At 43.9% G+C, this 26,871-nt stretch overlaps 1 protein-coding gene across 3 annotated transcripts in view; it reads right to left on the bottom strand.

Moving 5' to 3' along the window:
• AOAH (acyloxyacyl hydrolase) overlaps positions 1-26,871 on the bottom strand; it is a 189,698-nt gene that overhangs the window by 105,938 nt on the left and 56,889 nt on the right. For all 3 annotated transcript variants that reach the window (XM_069461844.1, XM_069461843.1, XM_069461845.1), the window contains 3 exons: positions 25,882-25,981; positions 6,284-6,343; positions 968-1,038 (listed from right to left, as the gene is read on the bottom strand). In XM_069461844.1, coding sequence (XP_069317945.1) covers positions 968-1,038; positions 6,284-6,343; positions 25,882-25,981 — 231 coding nt within the window. The remainder of the gene's footprint in view (positions 1-967; positions 1,039-6,283; positions 6,344-25,881; positions 25,982-26,871) is intronic.

Genomic DNA, 26,871 nt, shown 5'->3' with positions numbered 1-26,871 from the left:
GCTCAGAGACATTAAATGGCCCAGGTCCTCAAAGTCGGCTCAAGAAGCAGCATCGCAAAGGGGTCAAGAATATGCATGTTACCAAAGAACACACGAGGTCAAATACACCTGGGGGTGTGTGTTGGTCCTCGGTGGCCTGAGGGAAGTTGCTTCTTTAAGGCTCAGTTTCCTTCCCTGTGAAATGGGAATAATAATCACCCCTACCCCATACAGTTGTGAGAAGTAAGTGAGTAGCGTATTGAAAGGTTAGCACCTGGCACCTAGAACAGTGCCATATGTTACCTGGTAGGAGCAAAAGCCGCAGTGGTCACCTGGGAAGTAGCTGAATGGAGGATAGAACCTACGCTACTGTGCCCCTGAGTCAAATGTCCCTCTCAAGACACTGTTCCACCTCTTACCATTTTTTAACAGTGATTACTATGAAGTCTAGCATAACCCCAGACTCAAAGTGGAGCTGGAGTGTAGGATTTTAAACTGAGACAGGAGGGCTTGAAAGTTCTGGATAGTGTCTCTGTATCCAGGACCCTATTTGTATATATCCAAGCCAGATTTTTCAACAGTTTGGGCTCTGAGAAAAAAAACAAAACAAAACAAAACAGTCCCTTTGCACTAAAGATGTTCATGGAGTTCCTGCCATGATGACAAGGAGGGGCTGTCCCCAGTGTGGCGAAGGGAGCACCAGGGCTGCGTGTGCAGAGAGCCTCCCGGGCAGGGCGCATTTTAGCCTGGGGCACAGATCAAGCTTTGAGATGTAAAGATCCTGGTATTCAATATATTCCCAAAATGATTTTGTTCAGAGCTAAATTGTCTTCTGGTTTCTATACGAGTCATCTTTTGAGCAAGAAACACTGTCACCCTCAGAAATATGCCTTTCAAGTGTGACGATTATTTTAGTCATTAGAAAACTTGGACCAGCAAAGATGTTATCATACGCTGGTGCTCGGGAAGGTAGAAACTGTATACATACCGTTTAATTTTCTGACAGATCTTGGTCAAAAATGGGAGTGAACAAATGCCAGAACCACTTCTAGAATATTTCTGGAGAGAGAGAGAAAAAAAAAAAAAAACAAACAATATAAAAAGTTGTTTAAGGAATGGTTCCCTGCCCTCTAAGGGCCCCTCTGTAGCCTAGATGTCTGGACCCTTCTCCCTCTAGAATGCATCCCCATTTTACTGACCTAAATTCACCTCTTGCTCCTGTCCCCAGCTCCATACCCATCCCACACCTATCCCAACCCCTAAGCACTTGCTCATGCTGTTCTCCCAGCCGGAAGGCCCCCACCCTTCACCCACAGGCTTGTCCCACTTTCCCTGCCACCCGCACTCTCCACCTTGGTCGGTTCTATTCTGTCAACAATGTTCCTGTACCCAAGAGCTTTGAAAATAGACAACAATTTCAAATAAAATAATTCCATCTTATTATGCAAATAAAGACTAAAGAGAAGGAAGGCCCCTTCCCCAGGGGAGCAGAGAGCGTGCAGCTCCATGAGCCATGGGGTTTTAGACAGCGGTTTCCATGAGATTCCAAGAGTGGGATACATTATTGCTGAAAGCCCTGGGTCTTTACTAAGCTGTGTTTTTAGAAAGATTGTGGTTTCCATGATGCTTTCCTCAAATGAAAGAAAAAAAAAAGACAACAGGGTGGGAAGAGTTAGGAACCTGCATTTATCAACAAAGGGAGAGAGACGGTGGATTCCTGCTGGCCCAGGGACTCCCTCTGACAGCTATGCAAGGCTTCATGGGCACTGGCGATATTTTGACCTGGCAAAGGATAACTGGCAACCTTTTCAGAATATAAATGAAGTATTCAAGGATCTTTGAGATGGCTGCCTGGCTTCCTAGGAGAAGAACATCCTGACCAACGCCATGAGATGTGAAGACCAAGAGGCTGTCCTTGTCCTCAGCTCACCGTGGAGTGCAGGGCATGGATGGATATCCCAGCTCTGGGCACACCCTGTGGGGTCTGTGGGGGCTGACGCATTTAGCAGGGCTCTCTAGGAACCTGGGAGAGGATGCAGATGACCCAGAAGTCAGGCAGGATGGAGGCAGGTGGGAAGGAAGAGACAGATGCCCTGAAGCTTTGTGACTCAAAGTGCAGTCCACAGCCTTGTTAGAGATGAAAATTCCTGGGCCCCCAGATCTGCTGAATCTGCAACCTTGGGTGGGTCTTGGCACCCTGTTTTCTTAGACCTTCAAGTCATTCCAGTGCCCGCTAAGGCTTGAGAACCACTGGCCTAGGTCCCAGCCACCCAAGGTGTGCTGGCAAAGTCTCAGCGCCACCCCGCCAGACCTACAGAATCAGAATCTGCACTTTAACAAGACCCCCGGGGTGCACACTGAAGCTGAAGAAGCCGGGCTCCTGGCGGAGGGAGCACCCCAAGCAGTTCTGTGGAGGTACGAGAAAATCTGGTATCTTAGGGGAAATGCCAAACATTTCGGCCCGGCTGGAGCATCGGAAACCACAGAACGCCGTGACCCATGGAAGGAAGGAGACATTATGACAAGCCTGGGATGCAGCACTACATGTTACCCTCGGGACTGTGGGCAATCCCTGAAGGTGTCAGGCAGAGGAGCTACACTGGTGTTTCAGAAAGCTGTGGCTAGGGTGGGGCGATGGCCCAGAGGAGCCGAGAGGGGGCAGAAGGGCCCATCAGAGATAAGGGACCCTGAGGCCTAATCCTAGGGTCTGGAACTTCATCTCGATTGCCATTTCGGGCTGATACTAATTCTTTCTTTGCTGTGCATCTGTCCTGTGCACTGTGAGATGCTTGGAAGCATCTCTAGCCTCTACCCGCCAGATGCCAGCAGCGCAAATCTGTCTCCAGACATCACCAAATCCAGGGTGGGGTGAGGGGCACAAGTGCCAGTGGTTGGAAGCCACGGGTATAAAAGGGGCAGGGAGGGCAGTGTGCAAAGGAGGGGTGTTTAGAAGATTGAATTCAGGGATGTAGTAGCTGATTAAGATTAGAATTGTAGCTACACAGTAAGACAAACACCAGCATGAGAACAACATTGGTGGCACTTTGGAAGTGTAGACACATCCTGAGACCTAGAGTTCAAGGCCAGGCTGCATTTGAACATTTGAGCTACTTGTTTTAATATTTGCTTTGGTCTGAAGGCCTTGGTCTCATTATCCTAACGACAATGTAGACTTTTAACACTCATGATAACCAATATATTAAAAAAAATTTATATGGACAGCCTTATAAGTACAACAAAGAAAAGGTATAATAAAATAAAATTTTATAATGACACAGCCGTTTGGTGTCAAAATTCAGCTGGATGGCTGCAGCTGTATTTGACATTCATTGAACAGAATTTGGGGTTAGGAAGCTGATGTCCCAGGGATGCCCCCCCCAAAACTGCTCCTATTTAGACAGAGGTTTTGATTATTTGGTCTTTTCATCACATAGCGAGGGAAAGACCGTCTCATCCTCCTACAGTTTGCTTACAAAGAGAAAAGAGGTGGGCCCAGAGCAGCGTTGCCACAAGCAGTCCTTGCCTGCATGTTTGCCAGCCCCTTCCTTTCACTGGAACTTTGCTAGATAGAGACAAAATGTGGGCTGTTATTAACACAGCAATGGATTTAAAATATGGCATCTGGCTGCATCTAATCCCACCTAAAATGAAAGTCTCGCATCTGGGCTGTCACTGGGGACAGGAGTTATGCGGCATCTTCACTTTGCAATCGATTTAACCAGCCTCCTGAGCTTCCCCACACACCAGGATATTAAATGAAAGCAGAACAAAAAACAGGGGTTGAATAAAGAAAGATCGGGTGAATGGGGTAAATGGAAGGCCATAGGGGGAGAGTAATCACTCTTCTGTACACAGCCAAGATAAAATTGAATTTCTGCATAGTGAAGTAGTTTTCAGCCCTCCTTGTATGTTATTATACCTGGATTTAAATTGGTCTGGGGTGGGGCTCGGACATTAGCAATTTTTAAAGGCTTCCCAGATGATGCTGTTGAGCAGGTGAGTTTGTGATCAGGGCTGTCACGTATAGCTGCACAGGTTGTCCACTGTAGGATTCCAATATCCACATAGCCTGGGACATGAATGGTGCTCCCTGAAGTTTAGCACTAACGAGAACTTGTTGAGAGCTACCAGCATAGTAGAGAGGGTATTGAACTTGGAAATAGCTAGCTCTGGACTTAAATGATGGGTTTCTCTGTTACTAGCTATGTGGAGTGAGCAAATGACTTAACCTACCTGAGACTCAGTCCTCTCATCTGTAAAATGGAACTGATGACAAAAATACTCTACTTTGTAGAGGTGAGAATTAAGTAAGGTGATTAAGAAACTCTGGTGCTCCTAGATGCTCAATGTTCCCCGAAATCTCTGAAAAGTTCCCTCAAGGAGGTTTTCGGGGCCTCATTGAGATCCGGACTTTCTCTGGAACATTTGATTTCCTTCAACAGTGCATAACTTCTCCTGTCTGGATTCTCAGCCTGACAGTCTGGGCTGAAATGACATGCGACCTACTGTGTGTTGCTTTCCGTGTCCTGGCTGGGTCTGCGGTTACAGCAGCTGTCACAGTGCACCCAATCGCAGTCTATTCTCTCTGAGCAGTTTTTCAGAAACACTTATTTGCATTTTCTGATTATTTTTTCCTTGATAGCTTTCATCTGGAGAGTAAATAAAGTGGTGGAGGTTTCTGAGGAGTTTTTTAATTGTTGAATTGTTCAGTAAAAAATTTTTTTTTGGCTTCTCGCAAGTAATTATTGGAATTCTGCCCCATGAATTATGCTTGCAATTCTGGTGACAGAAATAAAAAAACTGTAAAATCCTAATTAGCCTTTGAGTTAACGCCAAGGCAGTTTGTGCTAGTGAAGTAAACAATGCTCTGAGAATAAGTTTTTAGGCGTGTGCTGAGAGGAATAAAAGATGAATTCTATTATTCTCCGTTTCTGCTCGGGGTTCTGAAGGCGGTGGTCAAGGGCTTCCTGCAGCGCTTCCGTACCTCATCCAACAACTTAAGCAAATTAGCTAAACTGGCTACTGTTGGCGCTTAATTATTCACTGCATTAAATAATGATGGGCGGTGCAGATGTGGTGATCGATTAATCACTTAGGTGGAAATGCCTGCATATTGCCATTTCACACATAGCAGCCTGGTCCATCAAGCCCCACGTGCCCCCCGTGAGTAGGGCTGCCAGATAAAATATTGCATCAGACATACTTATACTAAAACATTATTCATTGTTTATCTGACGTTCAAATTTAACTGGGCATCCTATTTTTCACTTGCTAAATCTGGCTTGCCTGGCCACGAGGGATTTCCTCCCCTTTATTTCCATGTTGCCAAATCAATAATACCTTAAATGCATTGCATCCAGTGAATGATGAGCTGGCCAGCAGGGAGAAGCCAAGGACGGGGTCTTTGGCCTCCCGTTGCTGATGGATGCCCCCTTACTGCCAGGATCTTTATAGCATCAAGGATGACACTGTCTTTAGAGATCTACTTTTCTGCCTCCTTTTCTATTGGGGGTGATTTGCAACCAGGGCCCAAGTTAAATGCTTAACTTCACGAGAACTTATTTTAACTAAACATCCTATGTGTTGAAGGAGAGTGTTATTTATTACAAAGATGACAAATTAGGGGAAATGAATAATAATTGTGATGACATTTAACATTTATGGAGTACTGAGTAAGTCCTAGGCAAGACACCAGGTGCTTCACACACATCAACTCTGTTAGTCCTTACATCAAAAGACACTGTTACTGACCTTATCTTACAGACAAGAAAATCGAGGCTCAGAGAAGTTGAGCACCTTGCTTAAGATGACATTTTTAGAAAGTGGAGGAGCAGGAGTCTATAGCCTCCTCCAAAATGGTCCACTAGAGTTCTCAACTGAGGGTGATTTTGTTCTCCAGGGGACATTGGGCAACGTCAGGAGGCATTTTGGGTTGTCATGACTGGGAAGAGGTGGAGGGTGCTACTGGTAAAGGCCAGGAATGCTGCTAAACACCCCACAAAGCACGTGACAGTCTCCACAACAAAGGATTACCCAGCCTCAAAGTCAGTAGTGTAGAGGTTAAGAGAGAAGGCAAGATACCGAACATTTGTACCCCCATAATATGCTAAAATTAAAAAATTAAAAATAAAAAAGGGGGAAGACAGGAAAAAAAGACAGAAAGGGGTTCATGTTCCTATCAGTACTTTAATCCCAGTGCAACTACGGCATGTTGCAGGCTTGGATCTGGAGTAGCCCTTGCTTTTGGGGGTGACAGCAGGGCCAGTGGGAGATGAACACACCAAGGAAAAGGCTCATTCCTTACCAGAGTCGGGGATTTCTTGACAATCTGTCTTGCTCTCTCCAGTGTGAATTTCCATGACTCCTATAAAAGCAAAGTTAGACAACATTACAACTTACGTCTCGTCTTTTCTTTCTAGATCTTTTCTAAAGTTAGGACTTTTAAAGTCTACATGTTTTCGATAAATGAATTATTCCATAAATTTGTGATAAAGTAATTCACAAGAAAGCAATTTCATGTGAACAACTACCTTTGTTAAGGACTTTGCTCTGTCAGACGTGCTAAGTACTTTGTGAACGTTATCTTACTTACTCTTCACAGCAGCCCTGAGAGGTAAGACCATTTTACACATGAGGAGATTGGGATGCAGAAAAGCTAAGAAACTGGCCCAAGATCTCATAGCTAGAGTCTAGCAGAGACGCCATCTGAACCTCTGCTTCCTGACTGCTATGCTATGCTGATCTCCTCCATAAGCAACTTGTCCTTGTGTCTGAAAGCCACATTAGCAACTAGGAAGCTATCAACAACCAACGTGAGTGTTTCATGCTGCAGCAGTGAAGAAAGTCTGATCTCTGCCCTGCAGGCTAACTCCAGCTCTCAGTCACCTCCTCTTCCCCTCGTTGGAGATTCCCTGTCCTCTTTCAACCATTTCTACAACATCTAAATGCATCTTTCAAGTACACACACATTGCAAATACAAAGAGTTAGCTCATTATTATCAATAATGATTGCTGTGAAATTTCAAGACCACCGTGTTTGTGTATTTGGGTGAGGGGAGGCTGGGACAAGATTAATCCTGGGGTAGGTGGAGGTAGGTTGTTTCTAGCACTGCTTTCTGGAGCTTTTACCCGCAACTCAATGTACATAATCCTGGCCGCCACGTCCCTCATCATCCTGCTGCCTGTACAGCCCTAAAATCACCTCCCTTCAATGATTGATAGGTTTATTGGAAAGCTCTGTCTTTCCTACCCACTTCCCACTCACCCAAATTAGTAGGGAAGTTGGGATTTAAGGAAAGTACTGTAGTAGTTCTTACTCCACATGACTAAGGATGTTGTCCCCACATTTAGGCAGTAAAAATGGATGCTAGAATGGGACTTTTGAGATGGCTGTTCACAAGAGAAGGCCTCCTGGGAGATGCTGGCCAATGCTACTAATGGATATTCAGGACTCAGGTCCGTATTTAATTGTTTTGCTCATTCTTCACCCTACAAGCCCCCTCTCTCCACTCTGCAGCTACGTGGCCATATTGAGTGAACATGTGAGCGGGTGTGTGTCTCTTAGGGTGAGCCTGGGTTGGAATGACTGTTCCAGGAGGTGCTTCAGAAAGGAGGGTGGCAGAGCCTGCACAGCTTGTCCTCCATGGGCAGGCTCTGAACCCCTCTCCTGGTTTCTGCTCCAAATCATACTCTGGCTCAAGGTCAATGGATGGCAAACTGGGGCTCTCATGTCAAAGGCAACAGGCCAGCTGACATGTAAGGCTTGAAAGAAGATGCTCTCTGGGTGGGTTTGGTTGCCAGGATGCTCTGGTACAGTGTATGTTTCTCAAAACATTGCAAGTCTTCTGTGCTAGTTAGTGAACAGTTGTGTCCCTGAGCCTTAGAGAGTCCCCCACCACTGCTCTGGCCTCCCAGCCTCTTGCCAGGACTCCCCAGACCTCCTTGTGACAGGTCAACTAAGAGGTCAATGTGATGGTACCACCCAGTGGGCACCTCCAGACTGTGCCCCAACACTGCACCCAGTGTCCCTTCTGAATGGTTGGCAGCACAGACTACTATCCTCACTTGTAAAACAGAGGCGTCTTTAGCAGAAAGACTGCTTCGGGAATGGTGCCAGTTTTGGGTAAAACTGACCTTATCAATTGCACTTTTGGATTTTTCCAGAAATTTTGGAAAATCTTGGAAATTCTCCTATTGTATAAAGTAGCATCTCTGGCATGGTCAGTGTAACAGACACTAGATTTTAGCACAAATTTGTCTTATGGTGTCCTTTTTGGCTACCCTTGTTAGCCTCAAGTTCAGTCTCCATACATCACAACCTGAAGGTAGTATCCCGCTACCTTAATTATGTGGCCCTGCTTCTCTGTCTCAGAAATATTCACTGGCATTCTAAGGCCCAGTTTAAAAATCTACAGGGCCTAGCACAGTCCCTGATACATGTTAGGTGCTCAAAAAATAGGGGGGGGGAATCAAAAGGAAATGGTCATGACATTGTTAAGCAAGGGAAATAGGCTACCAGATTTTACTCACGTAGAAAAATACCTTGCAAAGGAATATGCCGTAATGATGATAGGTGATAATCTTTTCCTCCTTGTTTTCCATGCTTTCTAAATTTTATACAATGAGCACCAATTCAGCAATAAATGCTTTCGAAAAACAGCTCAATCCATGTTGTCTCTGTTGTTATTGAAGAAGAAAGTGATGTGCTCTCAGCACAGATATGCCAATGAGGGCCCTGGAAATCTGGCAGGGAACAGCACAGACATCGCTGCCCTCCCAGAGCTTCCAGTCCGGCAAAGCCACGGATCACAAGCCAATGCAATGAGCAGAAGTGAGACGAAGCTGAGAGAGGGCCTTGGCAACACCTTTCTGGTAGAAGCCACTTGAATCCCTTTGAGACAACCAATTTGATTTTAAACCAGCTTAATTCTCTGGTGCTTAATGTTTGGTGGGGGGTAATGACAAACAAGCTGTAAAAATATGACACGACATGGTAAGTGCTATAGCAGAGGCCTTGCCCCACCCTTAGTGCTGCGGTGTGATGGCTGCTTCCCTGTCCTCCTAGGAGGCTGAGGGCAGGTTCCTCTGGATGGGTTGAGTCCCTGTGTTGGTGCATGCGGGGAAGGCAGCAGGGAGAGGGGCATGGGCTGCAGAGAAGCGCACCAGCCTTTGCCAAGGAGAGGGTTCAAAGCATCCGAGATTGGGCAGCGCCCTGGTCCCAGGTGGGCATTTAAACTTACCCATTAACTCAGCACCCACTTCCAAATTCCAGTTACGATGACAACTAGGAAACTCTAGATTTCTGCTGGAAATTGGGGACGGGTAGGATCCACAAACTAGAAAATTGGAAGCATTTCCTCAAGATGCAATTTGGGTAACACCAAACTGAAGCAAGGAGGGAGTGGCCAGTGTTCTAGCGCATTCAAAGGTGAAGGCCACATGGGCACTAAGGGAAGGGACCCTAGGGTAGAATCCTCTAGCACCCTCGAGGCTGGGGCAGCAGGGGCTCGGCCAGCGCAGACGGAGTAGCTGTGTGTGGGGTGCGTGTCCCAGTGCTGCAGAGATGCGGAGCATTGTGCTAGGACCTGGGTCCACTGCAGCCTGGGGCGCCCACTCACTGCTACCTGCGTAGCGGTGGGGATGGATTTGTCTTGCAGCTGCATTTGCGGGTACTCTACCTAAGATTGAGAAAATGGCAATTGCCTTTACCTGACAATAAAGTGAGGATGGAGGGAAGCTCCAGAAGCCACACTTGGCTGCACCCGTGGGCATCACCCCAGGCTTGAGAAGGGCCTGGCAGACTCGAAGCTGCTGCAATAGCATAGACAAGGGCCCTCAAAAAGCTCATGGCTTTGAGGGGTGGGGTGAGTGGATGGGTATGTCAGCCACTCCAGGTTCAGAATAGCTGTGCACAGGAGCTGTGGGGCACATGTCCAAAGAAAGACTGTTTACATCCCACTGAGGGGTTGGGGACGCTTTTCAGAGGACCTGCAGCTTGAGCTGAGCTCTCATTCAAATCTCTCACGGCCCCTGGGAAGTACATATCCTCCCTACTCTATAGCAGGGTCCACGTGGAGGCTCAGCTCCCCTAAACTACACAGCTATGGAGAAGTCTGCTCAGGAGGCAGCCCCAGAGCTTTCATCTTCTAAGCCTGTGCATAGTTCTCTCTTTCACCGTGCGCTCCACGACACCAGAAATGGAGTTTCCAGCCTTTGAGACTGGAATCAGAAGGGTTCGCCCAGAAACTGCCATTCCAGAAACCCCCCAGCCCCCGCTGGATAATTTTCCAGCTGCAGCACAGCTGTCTTGTTCCCCCAACCACTCTGAGAGCTCCTGGATGGAGGCTTTGGGTTCTGGGCTGTAATTTTTGGTCACCCTTAACCTCTTCAATATTGTCAAGCCCAGAGCATGCAGGCAACAAGCACCTGTTGACTTAAATTCACAGGACTCTTAAAATGAAAATGACTAAATAGAGCCTGGGAAAGGGCTGCATTTTTCAGACATGTCCTCATTCCTTTACTTGTTCAACATTACTACTTCCAAGGTAGCATGGCAGGCACCAAAGTAGGGAGTGCAGGGGTTGGAGAGTTGCATAAAAACAGCCGTCACTGTTCTCACCTATCCTGAGCTTAACATTAAACGGGGAAGTGCATGCATGGGAGTATATTGCAATGTGGAATAAAAAGAAAACAGAGGAAAACAAAGCTCTGCCAGAAAAGGGGAAAGCCAAGGTGGCTTCAGGAGGAAGCAATCCTTGTGCTGAGCCATCAAAGGTAAGAATGCAACAAGTGGAAGTGAGTAGAAAGGGGAAGAACATATTGGGCACAGGGAACATTTGGGCCACAGTGTGTTGAACAGGCCAGATGCTCTGGCTACGTACTGAAGAGAAGTCTGGACGAGGGTGTAATGGGCAGAGAGTGAGGTCTTAGATGCCATGACAACAGTTTAGTCTTTATTTCAAAGGTAGCTGTTGGCTACTGAGAGTTTTTGAGCAGGGGTGTGCCAGGTTTAGTGACAAATACATGTTAAGAAAATTAAAATTAAAAAAAGATCAAAGCACCACTTTCTTTTTAGTTACTGATTCAAAATGCATTAATATTAATACCAATATACAAAAGAGAATTGAGATAAAAGCCTGTGCTTTTTTTTTCCCCAGAAGAAAATGGATGTAAAAACTCAAAGCCATTTGGAAAAATTACTTGGTTTGCTTGTCTTAATGACAAGCAAACTGCCAGGAAAAATAAAAATAACTATTATCTCTCCTTGGTAATCTTTAATTGCTGGCAATTTGACGTTTAAGCCTGCATTTATAATGCATGAAGGCCACTCTTCTATATTCTGAAAAATTAAGACTTCAGGATGGAGGATGCAATTTTAATGAGCGGTTGGAGAGAAAGTTTGAGAACGGACTGAGAGCTGATTAGAAAGCTCTTCTGGTTGGAAGCCAGAATGATGTTTATGACTCAGCTAGAGCAATCGTCTGAGGCATAAGCAGTTTCTCCGTCAACAATGAACAGCTTGGTTCTGGAAGCATTCATTTGATCCTGCAATTTGTTTTGGTCATATCTTTTCAGATTCTCATTACATTTTTTTCCTTGGTTATCATGGTTATTTATTCCATTTTCAAATCCTCTTCAGCCTATTTATTTAATACCCTCCTGAATGGATTGCTAAGGAAGCCGTCACACAGGCTCAGGGAGACATAAGCCCTCAAAAGGACCATGGATATGTGTATTGGATTTCTTTACTCAAGAGCTTGGAAAGTGCTCAAGGACAACATGGCCCAGCAGCCCAGCAGTCTGTGAAAGGGGAGAGGGTGACCCTTCGCTCGAGCACCCAGTAGCACATGGCACGGTGGCTCACTAACACACTTTTGTGTAGAATGATATCAGTGCCCACCAAATCAGAGCCAGCCCAAAGTCTCAAACAAGAGGAAAGGTTTGGTGACTACTGACTGATGTTATGAGTTGAATTTTGTCCCACCAAAATTTATATGTTAAAGTCCTAACCTCCCAGTAGCTCAGAATGTGACCTTATTTGCAAATAGGATCATGGAAGAGGAAATTAGTTGTGATCAGGTCGTACTGCAGCAGGGTAGGCTGGTAATCAAATATGACTAGTGTCCATATGGATAGAATACCGTGTGAAGAGAAAAAAATGCATCCAGAGGGAAGATAATGTGGAGATTCAGAGAGAATAACGCCAAAGATGCCAGCAAACCCTCAGGGCTGAGAGCGAAAGGCATGGGACAAATGTTCTCTCACAGCCCACAGAAGGCTAACCCTGCTAACACCTGGGTCTCAGACTTCTATCCCCCACTACCTGAGACAATAACTTTCTGTTGTTTAAACCACCCAGACTCATACAGCTTCTCTTGCTCTCAGAGTGACTTTGGCTCTTGACATTGAGCTAACAGTAGTTTGGAAGATGGAAGAGCAAGGGCCAAGTGCTTGGGCAAAGAGGTGCCCTGGTAGGATCTGTGCTCTGCCAACCATCGGCCAAGTGGGAGCCCAAGCAAAAGGAAGGAAGTACAGTAGTCTGACTAGCAGTTCGGTTGTGAACAAACTTCCATCTTCAAGGGAAACTCTTTAAATATTGTATTAATCACTAGATCAGGGTCTCCATTGTTATTTGCCATTTAAAATGATTTTGGATCATAGAGTGCTTGTGGGTTTGAATCCTGGCTTCATCATTTACTAGTTGTAGGGCTTTGGGTCAAGTGACTTAAGCACTCTGAGCCTCAGTTTCTTCATCTGTAGAATGGGGATGATAATAGCATAGTTATGAGTAGTGAACAAGATAATACCTAGAATAGTGCCTTGCAGATAGTAAGCATGACATTAGTGTAAACAATAATTAGTGTTTTTATTTCGGGTTGTCATGTCACTAATACACAGCTGGAAAAACTACAGTGATTACATCAGCTGACAGAAATGCATGCTCTTTTTCAATGATCCTGAAAACTGCCTGAGAAAAAAGTAATATTTTCCCCATTTTACAGATGAGAAAACTGAAGCTCAGAGAGATGACACAATTTAACCAGGGCCACTCTGCAAGCAGAGCTGAAGTTGGTACTCGAGTTTCTAGACTCCAGCACCTTTCCCACCAGTGAAACACTGTTTTCCAAGGATGAAGTAAGCCTGAAATTTTAACACAAGCAAGAAAACAAGACTTATGAGGTTTCACCAAGGCCTTGAGGAATGGCAAATGTAGCTTCCATGGAATGTAGATGGTTTAACATAAAAGGTCCAGGCGAGAGGACTGGCTCTTGTATATCAAGAAGCCACGCACCTGGGTAGAAATTCATGTAACCCACGTATAAGCACAGTAGCAAGCATAATATTGACAACGAAAGGAGAAAGAAATATTCTTTCAGTCATCCATTTTTTGTGCAGTCACTCATTCTACTCATTTATTTTATAAATACTCATCTAGTATCTGTTGAGCCATGAAATATGTTGGGGACATACAGTGAATGAGATGTCAAGGGTTTTATAATCTGGTAGAGAAGATTGACAGGAATCTGTGAGAATACAATTGGAAAGGTTAAGTAGTAGTTAATATGATCCCTCTTTTATAGATGAGGTAAACTGAGGCTCAGAGTGGCTAAATAACTCGCCTGAAGTCACAGAATCAATGAGTGGCATGTCCAGATTCAATTCAGACCCATTTGGCACAAAATCCATGCTCCTTGCCCTACTCTGGGAGATGTTAATAAGGCATGCTAAAAAAGAAACAAACATTTTTTAAAGTTAAAGAAGTTTAGGAAATCTGAGAATTAAATCCTCCTCTGAGAGCCAACACACACTTTAGCATATTCAAGGCTTGGAGACACTTTGTAAAAAATGAATATTATGTAGATCCTGCATTTATTTCCTAAACATTCAAATGTTTTGGCCAAAGTACATTAAGCTTTATTGATTACGACGGGGAAACATGTAAGGTACACAGTGTGCAGGGGCTTCTCAGGGGCTTCTCAGGGACTCGGCACAACGTCCCTGGACATTTTCAGAGTATTAGTGAATTGGACAGGGTATGTTCACTAATTGGGCCTTCTGAGGTTCTGTGATGTTCAAGAATTGGATTTTGGTACACTTAGGAGTGAAGAAAGTAAAGAAAAACAGTATTTTTAAGCATGAGTTTCTACAGGGAACAATTTTTAGTGATCACGTTCTCTGTTATCAATTATAACAGCAGTATATGTGAAAAGTACAAAAAGTGCTTTTTGTTCACTTCACACATTTGACAGCAGTGACAGATTCCCACAAAGGAGAAAGCCCCTGGGAGGGAAAAGGATGATTTGAGAAGGGTGATTTTTTTTTTATTATCAAAGAGCACGTATGAGTGAGGGGGGTGTTGGGGGGGGAGATCACTCATCTACCCTGGATCTTTTCTGCAAGTGTATTAGCACAGGTTGCTCGTCACACCCAAATTAAGTGGTACAAATTGATTTTAAAAATGGAGCAAGATTTGAAAGACGCTGTCTCCAAGGATTTGCTGTCCACTGGCGGAGCTAAGTGCATGAATAACTACAGCATGAGACAGTGAGGTGGGCTGAGTGTCTGTGTCTCCCCCAGGTTCGTAAGTTGAAACCCCAATCCGGATGTAATGGCATTTGGAGTTGGGGCCTTCCCCAGCCTCACCAGAACCTGACCCTGCTGGCACCCTAATCTCAGGCTTCTAGTCTCCAGAACTGTGAAAAACAAACTCCTGTTGTTTATAAGTCACCCTGTCTGTGGTACTTTGTTATATAGTGCCCCCTAACTGACTAAGACAGACGGACTACAAAGAAAGAGCCAACAGAAAGGCATGGAAAAGGGATTTGAGGCAATCTCTATCAAGTCGAAAGACAAAGGCAAGTGGTTCCACTGCTTATGAGTTTTTATCAAATAGTGGCATATTTGGCTTTTGGGTAGAATTTGCTGGTCTATTGCTATATCTGCGTTCTACTACATCCTGCATAGCTGTTTTTCCAATACCCAGGATTTAGCTCTGTCAAAGCCCAATTTGATTTTGAGTTTCTGACATTTTCCAGCTCCAATGGGCATTTATGACTTTAAGTTATACAGAAAAAATGAAGTCTGTTCACATCATCTTCTTCCAGGGGCAAAAAAGAAAAAAGAAAAAAGTAAAGTAAAAGAAAAAAGGCACTACTTTTAAATGCATTCTCTTTTATCACTGAATGTCTCTTCTTCATATATATTTCACCATTAGCTGAATGTTCTTCTTTCCTTCTTCTAGGCTAATTCTGCATTGTATAGCTGTTAGCATCATCAATATATCTCATCATGCTCTTGCTATTGTTTCCCATTTTCCAGGCAATACCCTTTGCTCTAAAGCCTTATTTTAATCAGCACTGTTCCCACCCTACTCCTTTTTCTGACATTTTTATTCATTGATTTTACCACCACTGCCATACACCATTCTGCCATAGTTCCTCTATGCTTCGTGTTCTATATCAAACATTGTATACAACTTATCGCTAAATTTTATATGAACTCTGCAAAGTAGGAAGTAACCATTCTTAACCCCACTTTATGGATGAGAAATCCAAGACCCAATGCAAACACCTTTGCTCCATTTTGACTATTTCTTCTCTAGTGGCTGGGCACACAAACAAAGACTCCAGTACTAGACTCCATGGTCTATTCTTACTATAACATGTTGTCCTATTCTTTAAACAAATGATTTCCAGCAAATAATTGAGCCAGTCAAATAGCGGGTATGGTTTAATCATTAGGTTGTCTTAGGTCAATCGCTTTGTTACATAGTATTTTAATTTTTTACTTTTTCTCTACTTGCCTGCAGTCTTGCCCAATGTTATGCAACTAATCAATTTATTTGTATTAGTTTTCTATTGCCACTGTAACTAGTGACCACAAACTTGGTGGCTTAAAAAACACAAACTTATTCTTTTACGATTCTGGAGTTCAGAAGGATCAAAATCAAGGTGTCAGCAGGACTGGCTCCTTCTGTAGGTTCCAAGGAAGAATCCATTCCTTGCCTCTTCCAGTTCTTGGTGGCTGATGGCCTCATCACTCTCATCACCTCTATCTCTGTTGTCACATTTTCTTCTCTCACTCTGATCCTAGTGCTTGCCTCTTAGAATGACCCTTGTGATTACATCGGGCTCACCCAAACAATCCAGGGTAATCTCCCCATCTAAAGATTCTCACTAAATCACAGCCCCAAACTTCCTTTTGCTGTGTAAGGTAACATAGTCACAGGCTCTGGGGATTAGGATGTGAACTTCTTTGGGAAGGTGTTATTCTTTCTACTGTACTATTCATTTAACAAATAGTAACTGAACAATTAATACATGCAGTGACCTGGGGGTCACTGGTGCTCTGGGAAAAATGCAGAGAATAGCATTATGTTCACAGAATAAAATAGCCAGAATATCTCTTTTTTCATGGAGTTTACACCCTAACAGAAGTTGCAGACATTGAGCAATAATTTTATGATTAATTAGTTACAATTGCAATAAGTGCTAGAAGGATGGAGTGTGAAGGAAGGGGTGGAATCCTGGCTGAACTTGGAGCACCAGGGAAAACTTCTTAGAGGAAATGACTTCCAAGCTGAGCTCTGATGTGGGGGATTAATTGGTGAAAATGAGGACCAAGAGCGGATGCTGGAAAACTAGTGATTAAAACTTTAAAATTCAAGGGATCTTTTAGAACTGTTCAAATTCATTAGGGTCATTAGCTTTTCTTGAGCTAAGGGAATTAATAAGCATGTTCTTAAGAGAGAGATAGTTGTCATTTTCTGAACTCCTCAAAATCAGGCAAGAAAATTTTTTATATCTTAAATGTCATATAAGTACCTTCTGTGGAATCATTTGATTTCTTCTACTTATCAGAAGTCAAGGGTAACTTAACATTTGCATTATTTTTGCTGTTCTTTGAAGAGTCTTCACATCTCTATGAGTTTAATAGCCCCCAAAGAAGTCTTTAAAACAAGTTTAAGTAGATAAATTCTCCAAGATTCCAAATATGGGCTTTAACAAAAATACTGCTTAGAATCTGAAATGCTTGCAGAAAACACTGAGCAGTCGATCATAAGTCTAAACACAGTGTTCCAATGCTCAGCCCTGTTAGAGTGTTAAATCTTCAAATATTCAGAGAGCAATTTAATTTAGTGGTCTTTGATATTGAAAGCCTTTCTGTTTCTGTGATAATTTCTTGCATAATGATCATCAAAGAGTTTTGTGAAGGCAAAATACATAGGAGGTAGATGGAATCTCATCTTAATTTTCACTTTTTAAATTATAAGAAAGGGTAAGCATTTTCCCCGAAATTTTTGTCCTTTGATTTTCTTTTTCTGTAAACCAATCTTTTTCTGTTAACTAATTGTTTGTGGGCTTGCTCTTTTTTTTTTTTTAAGGAGCTCTTTGAATCGTTGAGAAAATAATTCTTTGTGTTGTATATTACAAAAATATTTTCCCAGTTTGCCAATTGTCTTTTGACTTTGTGTATGATGCAGGTTTTTACTAGTCAGATGTATTAATGTTTCCTTTTGTGACTTTTAGGTCACAAATTATAAATAAAACTGCTCAGGATTTTTTTCTGTAATAGTTCCATTTTTTAATGATTCAACCGTTGATTCATTTGGATCCAACTCTTAATTCATTTGGGATTTATTTTGCTATAAGGAATAGATAAGCATCTAGCTTAAATTTTTCCCAAATGTCTAGTCTTTAGCCCCATGCATTTATTGAGTAATCTGTTATTTTAGCACCGATTTGAAATGCTATTTTAATCAAAAACAAGAATTTCAAATGCATTTAGGCTTATTTCTAGACACTATATTTTGTTCCATTTTAAGCTGACTTTCTGTGTCTAGGAGGCTCTATTCTCCTGTCATTTTTCTCATTGTTCATAATTTCCTCAGATGTTTAAAGGGGAATTTTAAAAACATTGTCAATTAAACAACTTCTCAACTATCAATTTGCTTGAATTTTGATTTTTCATCTGTGAAGTTAAGGTAATAGAATAAGCTTGTAATTCCGTGGAAGGATTTTAGATGCTGTATTATGCCAAGCTCTTGGTCCAATTTTACAGCAGTTCTCATTGTCTTTTACTTTTCGGCCTCTAATATGTACCTGTCCTATCACAGGAGCTTAGTAAAGCTTGGAGCTTTGAGCCCAGGCAGTCTGGCTCCAGGGTCTGTACCCTTAGACATCTTGTTGAACTGCTTGCCCATTAGAGGCAGGAGAGAAATTTGACTTCTCCGGAAAGCTGAAGTGAAATGGGGGAGGGAGGCTTGGGAAAGTTGATTTTGGTATTTATTTTTTAGAATGGGAGATACTTGAGCAGGCTGATAGGCATTTCTCATTTTCTTGCTTGGGCATAGATGACTTCAGAGCAACTTCGCCCAATGAGTCAGCATGCTGCTTTGGGAGAATCCCTAGGAAAGGAATGAACTCCAGGTAGATTTGTTCTCAAATCTCCAGTTCCATCTAAGAGGCCTTATTCCTGGGGGGATAAGAGACTAGAAAGCCAGTAACTGAGGTTAAGTTAATGAATCAACAGAAAACGGGCAGAACTCAAGGAATGGCTGGGGAGAAAGATGATGTTTGTGGGCAGGCAGGGTACGTGTCCCTGGATGTGCGGGAGGGACAATCAGGAGGAGGGACGGTGCCTTCAGGCCTGTCAACGGAAGCTCTCAGGCTCGGGCCAGCTCTGGCACAACAGTTCTGACCCTTCCAGGGCATGTTTATCTCTGAAAACAGTTTCACATTCTAAAATAAGCTAAACATTTCCAGCTCCTGGATATTCCATCAAGGCCAGATAAATCCTCACAAGGGAAGAGATAGGGCAAACACCTGTTTAGGACGGCCTTTCCCATCTCATTTTTCATGTGACAAATCTCACGGAGCACCTGTGACGTGCCAGGTACTGTGCCAGTCCCAAGAATATGCTGGCGAGCAAGGAAGACATGGTCTCTGTACCCAAAGGCTATGAAAGAACTAAACAAAGTGCTGTGGGAGAGCAGGAAGGGAGACGTGCTGCAGACGGGCTGGTCAGGAAGGGCCTGTGTGCGGCGGAGGCACTTACACAGAGACCTGCAGCAGGAGAAGGTGCAGAGAACTGGGAGTTCTAGGCAAAGGGCCCAAGCACAAGGCGCTGACGTAGGCAGGGCGTGGCGTGCGGGGCCAACTCCTTGCAGTATCACCTCCGCTCCTATTCCCCCAGGTAAAGCTCAGCCCTGCTCTGGGGGAACCCTCCTTGCACCCTGTGTGAGAGCACCTATGTCTCCATCATTGTCTGTTTACAAGCCTGCATCCCCTGCCAGAATCACTGTTTGCGTTGTTATTGCCTGCCACACTTTCTGGAATATTCTACATAATTCATTCTACACAAATATTGGCTGGCTGAGAACAGAAAAACAATTACTCTACAGAAACCGTGGGACTTGAGGGAAGTCTCTCAGTTCTCTACGTCTCAGCAGACCTATTTATGAAATAGGGGTGTCCTATCTGTCCTGCAGACTTGTGATGGTTGGAAAACAGAACTTACGTCGGGTGCCTGGCTGTGGGGTTGCTCACAGTGCCCCAGAAATGTTCACTGAGGTATGACTAAGTGAGCAAATGGCTGCAGAGTTTAATTGGTGTTGAGAAAGTTGGGATACTTGTGCAGACTCTTTAAGCTCTTCAGGATTATTTCATTAAAACTAAAAGCAAAGTGCTTTTACTTCCCTCTGGCTCTGAGGATGGCTACTCTGAATGGGGTCCATAATCTGTGCTAAACATAGGTCGTGCTCAGGTGGAGAGCAGCAGGTCTGAAATCCAAGGCCCTGGGTTGAATTCAGGTTCTACTCACTAGTTATGAGGTTTGGGTAAAGATCTTAAGCCTCCACTGCAAGATAAGTTTGATAATTACACCTATGAAATACGGTTTGGCCCTGTGCTAAAGGATTAAAATTGGAGACACCAGTATGAACTCATGTCCACACATACACACACACACACACAGAAACAACTGTAGATATGTGTATATATATATATATGGGTTGTATACATACATGTTTTACTTAGCTCTCCACTGAGAAGGCACAGAAGCAATGACATCCCAGTAGCAATGGGCACACCTAGCACCCAGATCTTGGTTGCTAAATACCACTCTCCAGTAAAAGGAACCAGGTCTCTTTAGGGAAATGTCTGATTCTGACTGGGTCAGAAAAAAATACAAGATAACACCTGAATCACCTGGTAGTACCAGAAAATACATAATACCACTCTCCCCAAAAAGGTGGAGGTATGTCAAAGAGACACAGGAACCAACCCAAAAGAGCTTCCAATGGCAGCAAAACTGGAAAACTCGAAAAATTTGAGCTCAAAAGAGGTACACAACAAATTAAGATAAAAACAAAAAAAATCCCAATTTGAGGAACTTTTTACAAATGTACTTAACCAGTACTCCTGAAAACGGTTAATGAAAAACAAGGAAAGACTGAGAATCTGTCACAGATCAGAGGACACTAAGGAGATGTCACAGCTAAATGCAATGTGTGTCCTGGATTAGATCCTGGAAAAGAAAAAGGACATTAGTGGAGAAACTGGTGAAGTCCAAATCAAGCCTGGAGTTTAGTTACTCGTAATGGATACACAGTAGTAATATTGGTTTCTTTAGTGTTGACTAAGTAATGTTAAGATGTTAACCTTAGGGGAAACTGAACTTGGGTGAGGGGTGTACTCTCTGTAGCATCCTTGCAACTTTTTGTAAATCTGAAATTATTACCAAAATAAATTTATGAAGAATACCAGAGTTTGGGGAAGACTAGATGATATCACAACTGAAAGCACATTGTGAGCTCATTGTTGATCGGACAGAATGAAATGTAGCAATTAAGGGAGCTTAGAAAATGTCCAGTTTCCTGATCATGATTCTTTTCCTAACCTTACCACTTGAGACCGTCCATTAAAAGGGATGCCAGGTATTTTATTTGACACCCAATGTTTAAAAAGTAAAAGTAAATTCCTGAGGTCAGTTTGTTAATTTCTCAGTGAAACAAGAATCTGTTGTGTGCCTCTTTCTCATAAAAAAGAGTGCAAACTTACTTCTTCCCAAACCCGTATATGTCAGCTTCTGGGGGTTTGGATTCTCTGTGCATACACCCCCCCACACCCCAACACACTCAGCATCTGGTTCCTGCAGAAACCAGGTTCACCGTGGGAAAAGCCATTTCAAAGTCTGGGGTGCTTTTCTAAGGCTGTAGGTCTCCCTCATAGCAGTTTAAGTGGCTGGAAGCCCCAGGGAAATACGAAGAACCTGCCCCCACACAGGGCTTCCATTCTGCATGTAATTCTGTTTCAGTGGGTGGCTTCAAAGTGGCTCAAGTAAGTCTGAAGTGTGCCTTCGGGATGCTGGCAAGGGCAGCATGTGCCTCCAGCACAGCCGTGGTTAGGAAGGGGGTCTCTTTAAAGCTATGAGGTCTGCCTGGGGATCTCAGGGTTAGGGGACCCAAGGAGGAGCAGCACAAAGCTGAGGAGGCTCCAGGAGCTTCTGGCTCAGGCAGGGGCTTGTGCGTTGTAACACTGATCCAAAAAAGAGAGGTTTAATGCCACAGGGCATACATGTAGGAGGTGCACTCAATTTTCATTTTGTGAGCTGCGGTGTCAGAATCATGCTTTTGCACAAATTTGCATGCATGTATGTGTGTTTGCGTGTGTGTGTGTGTGTGTGTGTGTACCTGCACAGGCCAACCAGCAGCAGTCAATGCCCTGTTTTCTGTGCAAATGAGAGGAACAGTGGTAAAAATAATCCCCCCAAGGTAGGTAACACAAAACTCTCTGGGGAGTCTTTGCAATGAGGCCTGCAGCTTTTCCCCCTTCCCCCTCCCCTTCCCTCCCCTTCTTCCTTTTACTTCCTTTTCTCCCCTCCTCCCTCTTCTCCTCCTTGTACCAGTTGAACATTGTAGATTTTTCTTGCTTTGATTAATTGGGGATGAAGTTTGACCTTTTGAGCACATGGTAGATAGTGGTAGGGAGACGTGGCCACAGGATCAGCGGGAAGTGGGCCTGGAATTTCAGGTGAGCTACAGATGATCAATAGGTAGTTCACTGTGTTCCCCAAATGTGGTTCCACATTTTTCTTTTGGCCCCACTGGAGCCAGATCCCTGTTGCTCTACACTGCTTCTCTCTGCCCCATGAGCTTCCTGGCACAGAAGGACCCCTCCATCACCTCCATCCCCTCCACCCCTGCAGTATGCATGTTACCGGGGAGATGGCTCATATCACACAATTTATGTTTCACCAGAATCTGAAATGCATAAACAGCAAGACATGGAGGGTGCAGAGTCCTGCTTGTGAGGACGTAGCTGGCCCAGGAAGGTGGTTCAATCCCCAAGAGTATCAGTGAGGCAGAGCACAGTGGATAAGAACTTGGGCTTTGCAGGCAAATGGACCCAGAGCCTCCTGTGTGTCCTCCCTGGCTGTGTAACCTGGGAAAACCCTTGAACTTCTTTAACTCTCAATGTTCTCATTTGTGAAGTAAATATACACACCTAAGAGCATTGTTAAATGAGATCACGCATATAAAGTGCAGATGCTGGCAGGCCGTCAATAACTGTATGCTCTTGCTATTTCCATTATTATCCACACACCAAGTAAGCACAAACCTGGTGGGATGGAGGGGCGAAGACAGGCTAGATGCAGCTGCCTTCCCATGTGCTTACACCCTAGTCAAGAAATCTACGCAGCTGTAATATCTCGGCATCTCTGTGCCTTGCTTTCCTCATCTATGCAATGTGGACAACAGTATCTACCCTGTAAGATTAAATGAATTGATACATAGGAAGCATTTTGGACAGTGTTGGCACATTGTAAGTGCTTATTTTACAATGATTATTGAGAGGAGAGTTAATATTTTGCTGGGAGAGTTAGGGATTATTTTACAGAGAAGGTGGCCATGGAGACACACTTGAAGGGTGGGCATGGCATTGGTGAGGCTGTCTGGGTGGAAGGAGGGATTGAGACCAAAGGTGCAGGGTGGGAGGTTGGGAGTGGGCTTGGGGGACAGCCCGTCACCCACTGCTGGGCCACAGCACAGGATTCACAAGACTAAGAGTGGAAGGCAAGTCTGGAAAGGCTTTTGGAGAGTCCTGAAATGCTAAGTGAAAACTTGTACTTAATTTGGCAATGTCGAGATGTCGGCAATGTGGAGATCCTAAGCTGGAGTAAATAACAGGACCTGAGGTGTGCACTGGGAAAATGAGTCAGGCCATGACGTGAGGGAAACCAGAATTGCCATCAGTGATGCAAATGAGAAGCTAGTGGTGCTTCATCCATTCATTCAGGCAACAAATATTTCTTTGGCATGTATGAGGCACCATCCTAGGCATTGGGTATACAGTGGTGAACAAGACAGAGTTCGCCCTCCTGGAGGTTAGAGCCTAGTGGGAGGGGTAGACAGACGGGCAATCGCACAGGTGAATCACTGAAGAGTGAGTTCGATGAAGGAAGGCACAGGAGCTATGACAAGCGGTGTCTGATCGGAGTCATCTCCCTGAAGAAGCAAGATGTCAGCTGAGACATGAAGGATGAGGAGGAATCACCTGGAGGAAGGACAGAGGGAGGATCTGCTGATCATGCAAAGGGCCAAGGTGGGGTGACAAGATCATATTAATCTTATAGAAAGGCATTTCTGGCATCAGTGAGGAAACTATTGGGAAGAGAGCAAGAGCGGATGTGGTTGGACCAGCTGGGAAGCTACAGAGGGAGCTACATCAGAAGATGACTGGCTGAATACTGCATGCGATGATACTGTACACCCCAAACATAGATGCAACTCGTAGACAAAAGAAGCCAGGCACAAAGGAGCAAAAACTGTGTGAGTCCATTTACATGAAGTTCAAGAATAGAATTTTATATAAATGAACTACTCTGTGCTGATGGATTTCAAAATAGTGGCTACTTCGGTGACTATTGACCAGGAGAGACATGAGGAAGTTCTGGTGGGCTGGAAATTGTCTACATGTACATCTGTGTTTCCACTGCCTTTGGTAGGCAGGTCATTCTAGCTACTAATTCATACATGCTATGCAGGAGTGATTTGTATGCCCTGGAAATGAAAAAGGTCTGCTGTGTATCATTTTTAAAAAAGGTATACGCTCAACATGCAATGTTCAGGGGGCAAAGTAGGGTATGAAATTGTATAAACATTATCATGACTTTCAAAGGAATTATTAATACCATATAATTTATTTTAAAAATTAAAAGGAAAGCAAGCAACATTCTAACACGGGTTGTTGCTGGTGGTGGGATTGCAGCTGACCGTTGGGGGGACACCCCAGGGGAGTTGCAGAAACACTGATAACGACGGTTAGGAGCCCACCCAAGCTCTCCAATCAGAACAGGGTTGGGAATTCGTTTCCTTCACTGTGAAAAAGGGGTTGTGATGGTGCCCGCATCCCAGGGTCGTTTGGGGTCTGAATGAGATGAAGCATAAGCCTCTTCACCCAGTACCTGGCACACGGCGCATGCTCAGTAAGTGCCAGCTGCTACCAAAGAACGTTTCGGCATGAAATCCTCCAGTTCCCTCCCAGAGGACGGTTGCAATGTTCCGGAGTTGGAATTGAAAAGGGGGTTGGGGTGGGAAGACAAGGAAATGAAATTTCAGGAGACCAAATGGGATAGTTTAAAGTTGAACTTTTTGTGACTCTGTATAGCTGTGGGCGCAGTGTATAGATGACATGATGTTAGGGAAGGAAATCACAAAATCCCCTATCACTCTCCTTCCTACACAGAGACACGTTCCTCCTTGCAACATCAGTGAATATTACGGAAGGCAGCTGTGCTACCCACTATACCACCAACGCCGCGGTATCAGTGAATATCATGATATTCACATGCTACTTGAACACATGAAAAGTTTGTTTTTTTTTTTAAATTAAAAATTAACTCTTCCAGAAACCGGTGGAGCCCACAGCTCCTTGGGTAGAATTAGGGGAAATTTAATTGGTACTTAGTCAATGATCAAGGAAGCACAAAATACATTCATACTCTAAGCATTTGCATCCTTTTCTTCCTGCTCAAGGAGACAGGCTTATGATATTTAATATTATCAGTCAGCAAAATCATGATTATTGGTTAAGCCAAATTGCCATTTTAACATGAATAAAAAAGAAATTACAATTAAAATAGAAACCTGGTTGTGTGATACACAGAAAAACTACAATTCTGAAAAACGAGGCATAGAACTTTTTTTTTTTTACAGAAAGCTTCCAAAAAAACTGGATTTAATATCATACTCTCACCCAGAGTATGGGGAGGGAATTGTGTCAACATTTGCAGCCTGTCTCTGACTGCAATCCAATTAAAAGTTGCCCGGAATGATATAATGCACACAGGGTATTCAGAACAACTATCTCTGAATAATAATGATATCAATAATAATTACATAAGCTATCATTTTGCTTAACACTTTTTTAGGTAGAAGGTATTACACTGAACATTTTATATGTATTAGCTCACCTACTTCCCACAATAAACCGATGAGGGAGGTATTTCACTGTAACCCATTGTATGGGTAAGAACAACAAAGCTCAGAAGAGGGGGTGACCAGCTGCCCAGCTTTGCTCTTGCTTGATTTTTAGGTGGTAGAGAGGGACTTAAACCTCTGTGCTGTTTGGCTGATCAGATTTCCTAACTACTGCCAGCCCAGCTCAGAATTACAGTCCACAGTAGATGAACAGCAAAGACATTCTTTGGTGGCCAGGGGGTGGTGGGGGATCTAGGCTGAAATTCAGGATGTTATTTCATGCAGTGTAATTGAAAATGTCGTCTTGCCACTCGCTGCCTGTCCCCAAGCCACGAGCAAGTGAAGCTGAGCCACCTTTCCTAGCATTTCCAAAGGGCTTGCATGTCACCAGAAACTGCTATTGAGAGTGAAAACCCACTCACCTTGGGAAGCGGGTAGAGATGACACAAAGGTTGGCCGGTGTTCTGTTTACAAAACTTCAGAGTGTGACACACCACGTCAGCATTCATATCTGCACTAAGCCTGGAGGGAAATGGGACAAAACAAAGGCTGTTCACAACTCTCAGGCATTAGGAGGTAGAAGCTATTTCAAAGAAAGGTGAAACCCTGGAATGGATTCTAATAGCCTCCACTCCTCATTGCAGCATGGCCTCCGCGCCCAGGCCCATGTGGCTGCTGGATCATAACGATTTCCTGCCACGTTGCTGTCTCCTACATTTAGAGTAAGGTCCTGGGGGTGGGCAGGGGGCACGCACAGTGCTGAGCTATGGGTAGCCTCACATATGAGCACTGTGATTCTTTCCAGAAGCCACAAATAAAACTGGGAAAGGAAAAATGGACAGAAGTGTAATTAAATGGGAACAATACATTTATTTCTTTTAGAGACAGGGTCTTGCTGTCTGTATGGCTGGAGCAGCAGTGGCATGATCATAGCTCACTGCAGCTTCGAACTGGGCTCAAGTAATTCTCCTGCCTCAGCCTCCCGAGTAGCTGGGACTATAGGTACATGTCACTGTGCATGGCTAATTTTTTTTTTTGGTAGAGACAGGGTCTTGCTATATTGCCCAGGCTGGTATCGCACTCTTGGCCTCAAGTGTTCCTCCCAAAGTGTGTGAACCACCACACCTGGCCAAGAACAATATTTTGAAGTTTGCTGAGGCTTATCGTGAACAATCATTTATGATATAGTCTTAAACATCTAAAATTATTTTCTTACGCATAATCCAAATCATCTCTTCCCCTTTAAAGTAAACTTATTTCTTATCCTTGCAGAAGAAAACACAATATAGTTGACTGACTTGTTTCTTTCCCTGGGAATGGTGTAAGGGTAGTGCTCTTCAAACATTTTGGTTTATGTCTAGATTTGAAGGGGCTAAAAACCAAACCTTCCATATCCACTTTTTCTTTGCCAA

This window comes from Eulemur rufifrons, chromosome 29, assembly GCF_041146395.1.
Source record: "Eulemur rufifrons isolate Redbay chromosome 29, OSU_ERuf_1, whole genome shotgun sequence".
In the NCBI taxonomy this organism is placed as follows: Eukaryota; Metazoa; Chordata; class Mammalia; order Primates; family Lemuridae; genus Eulemur; species Eulemur rufifrons.
The sequence above is the reverse complement of the archived record's forward strand: the minus strand, read 5'-3'. Positions and strand labels throughout refer to the sequence as shown.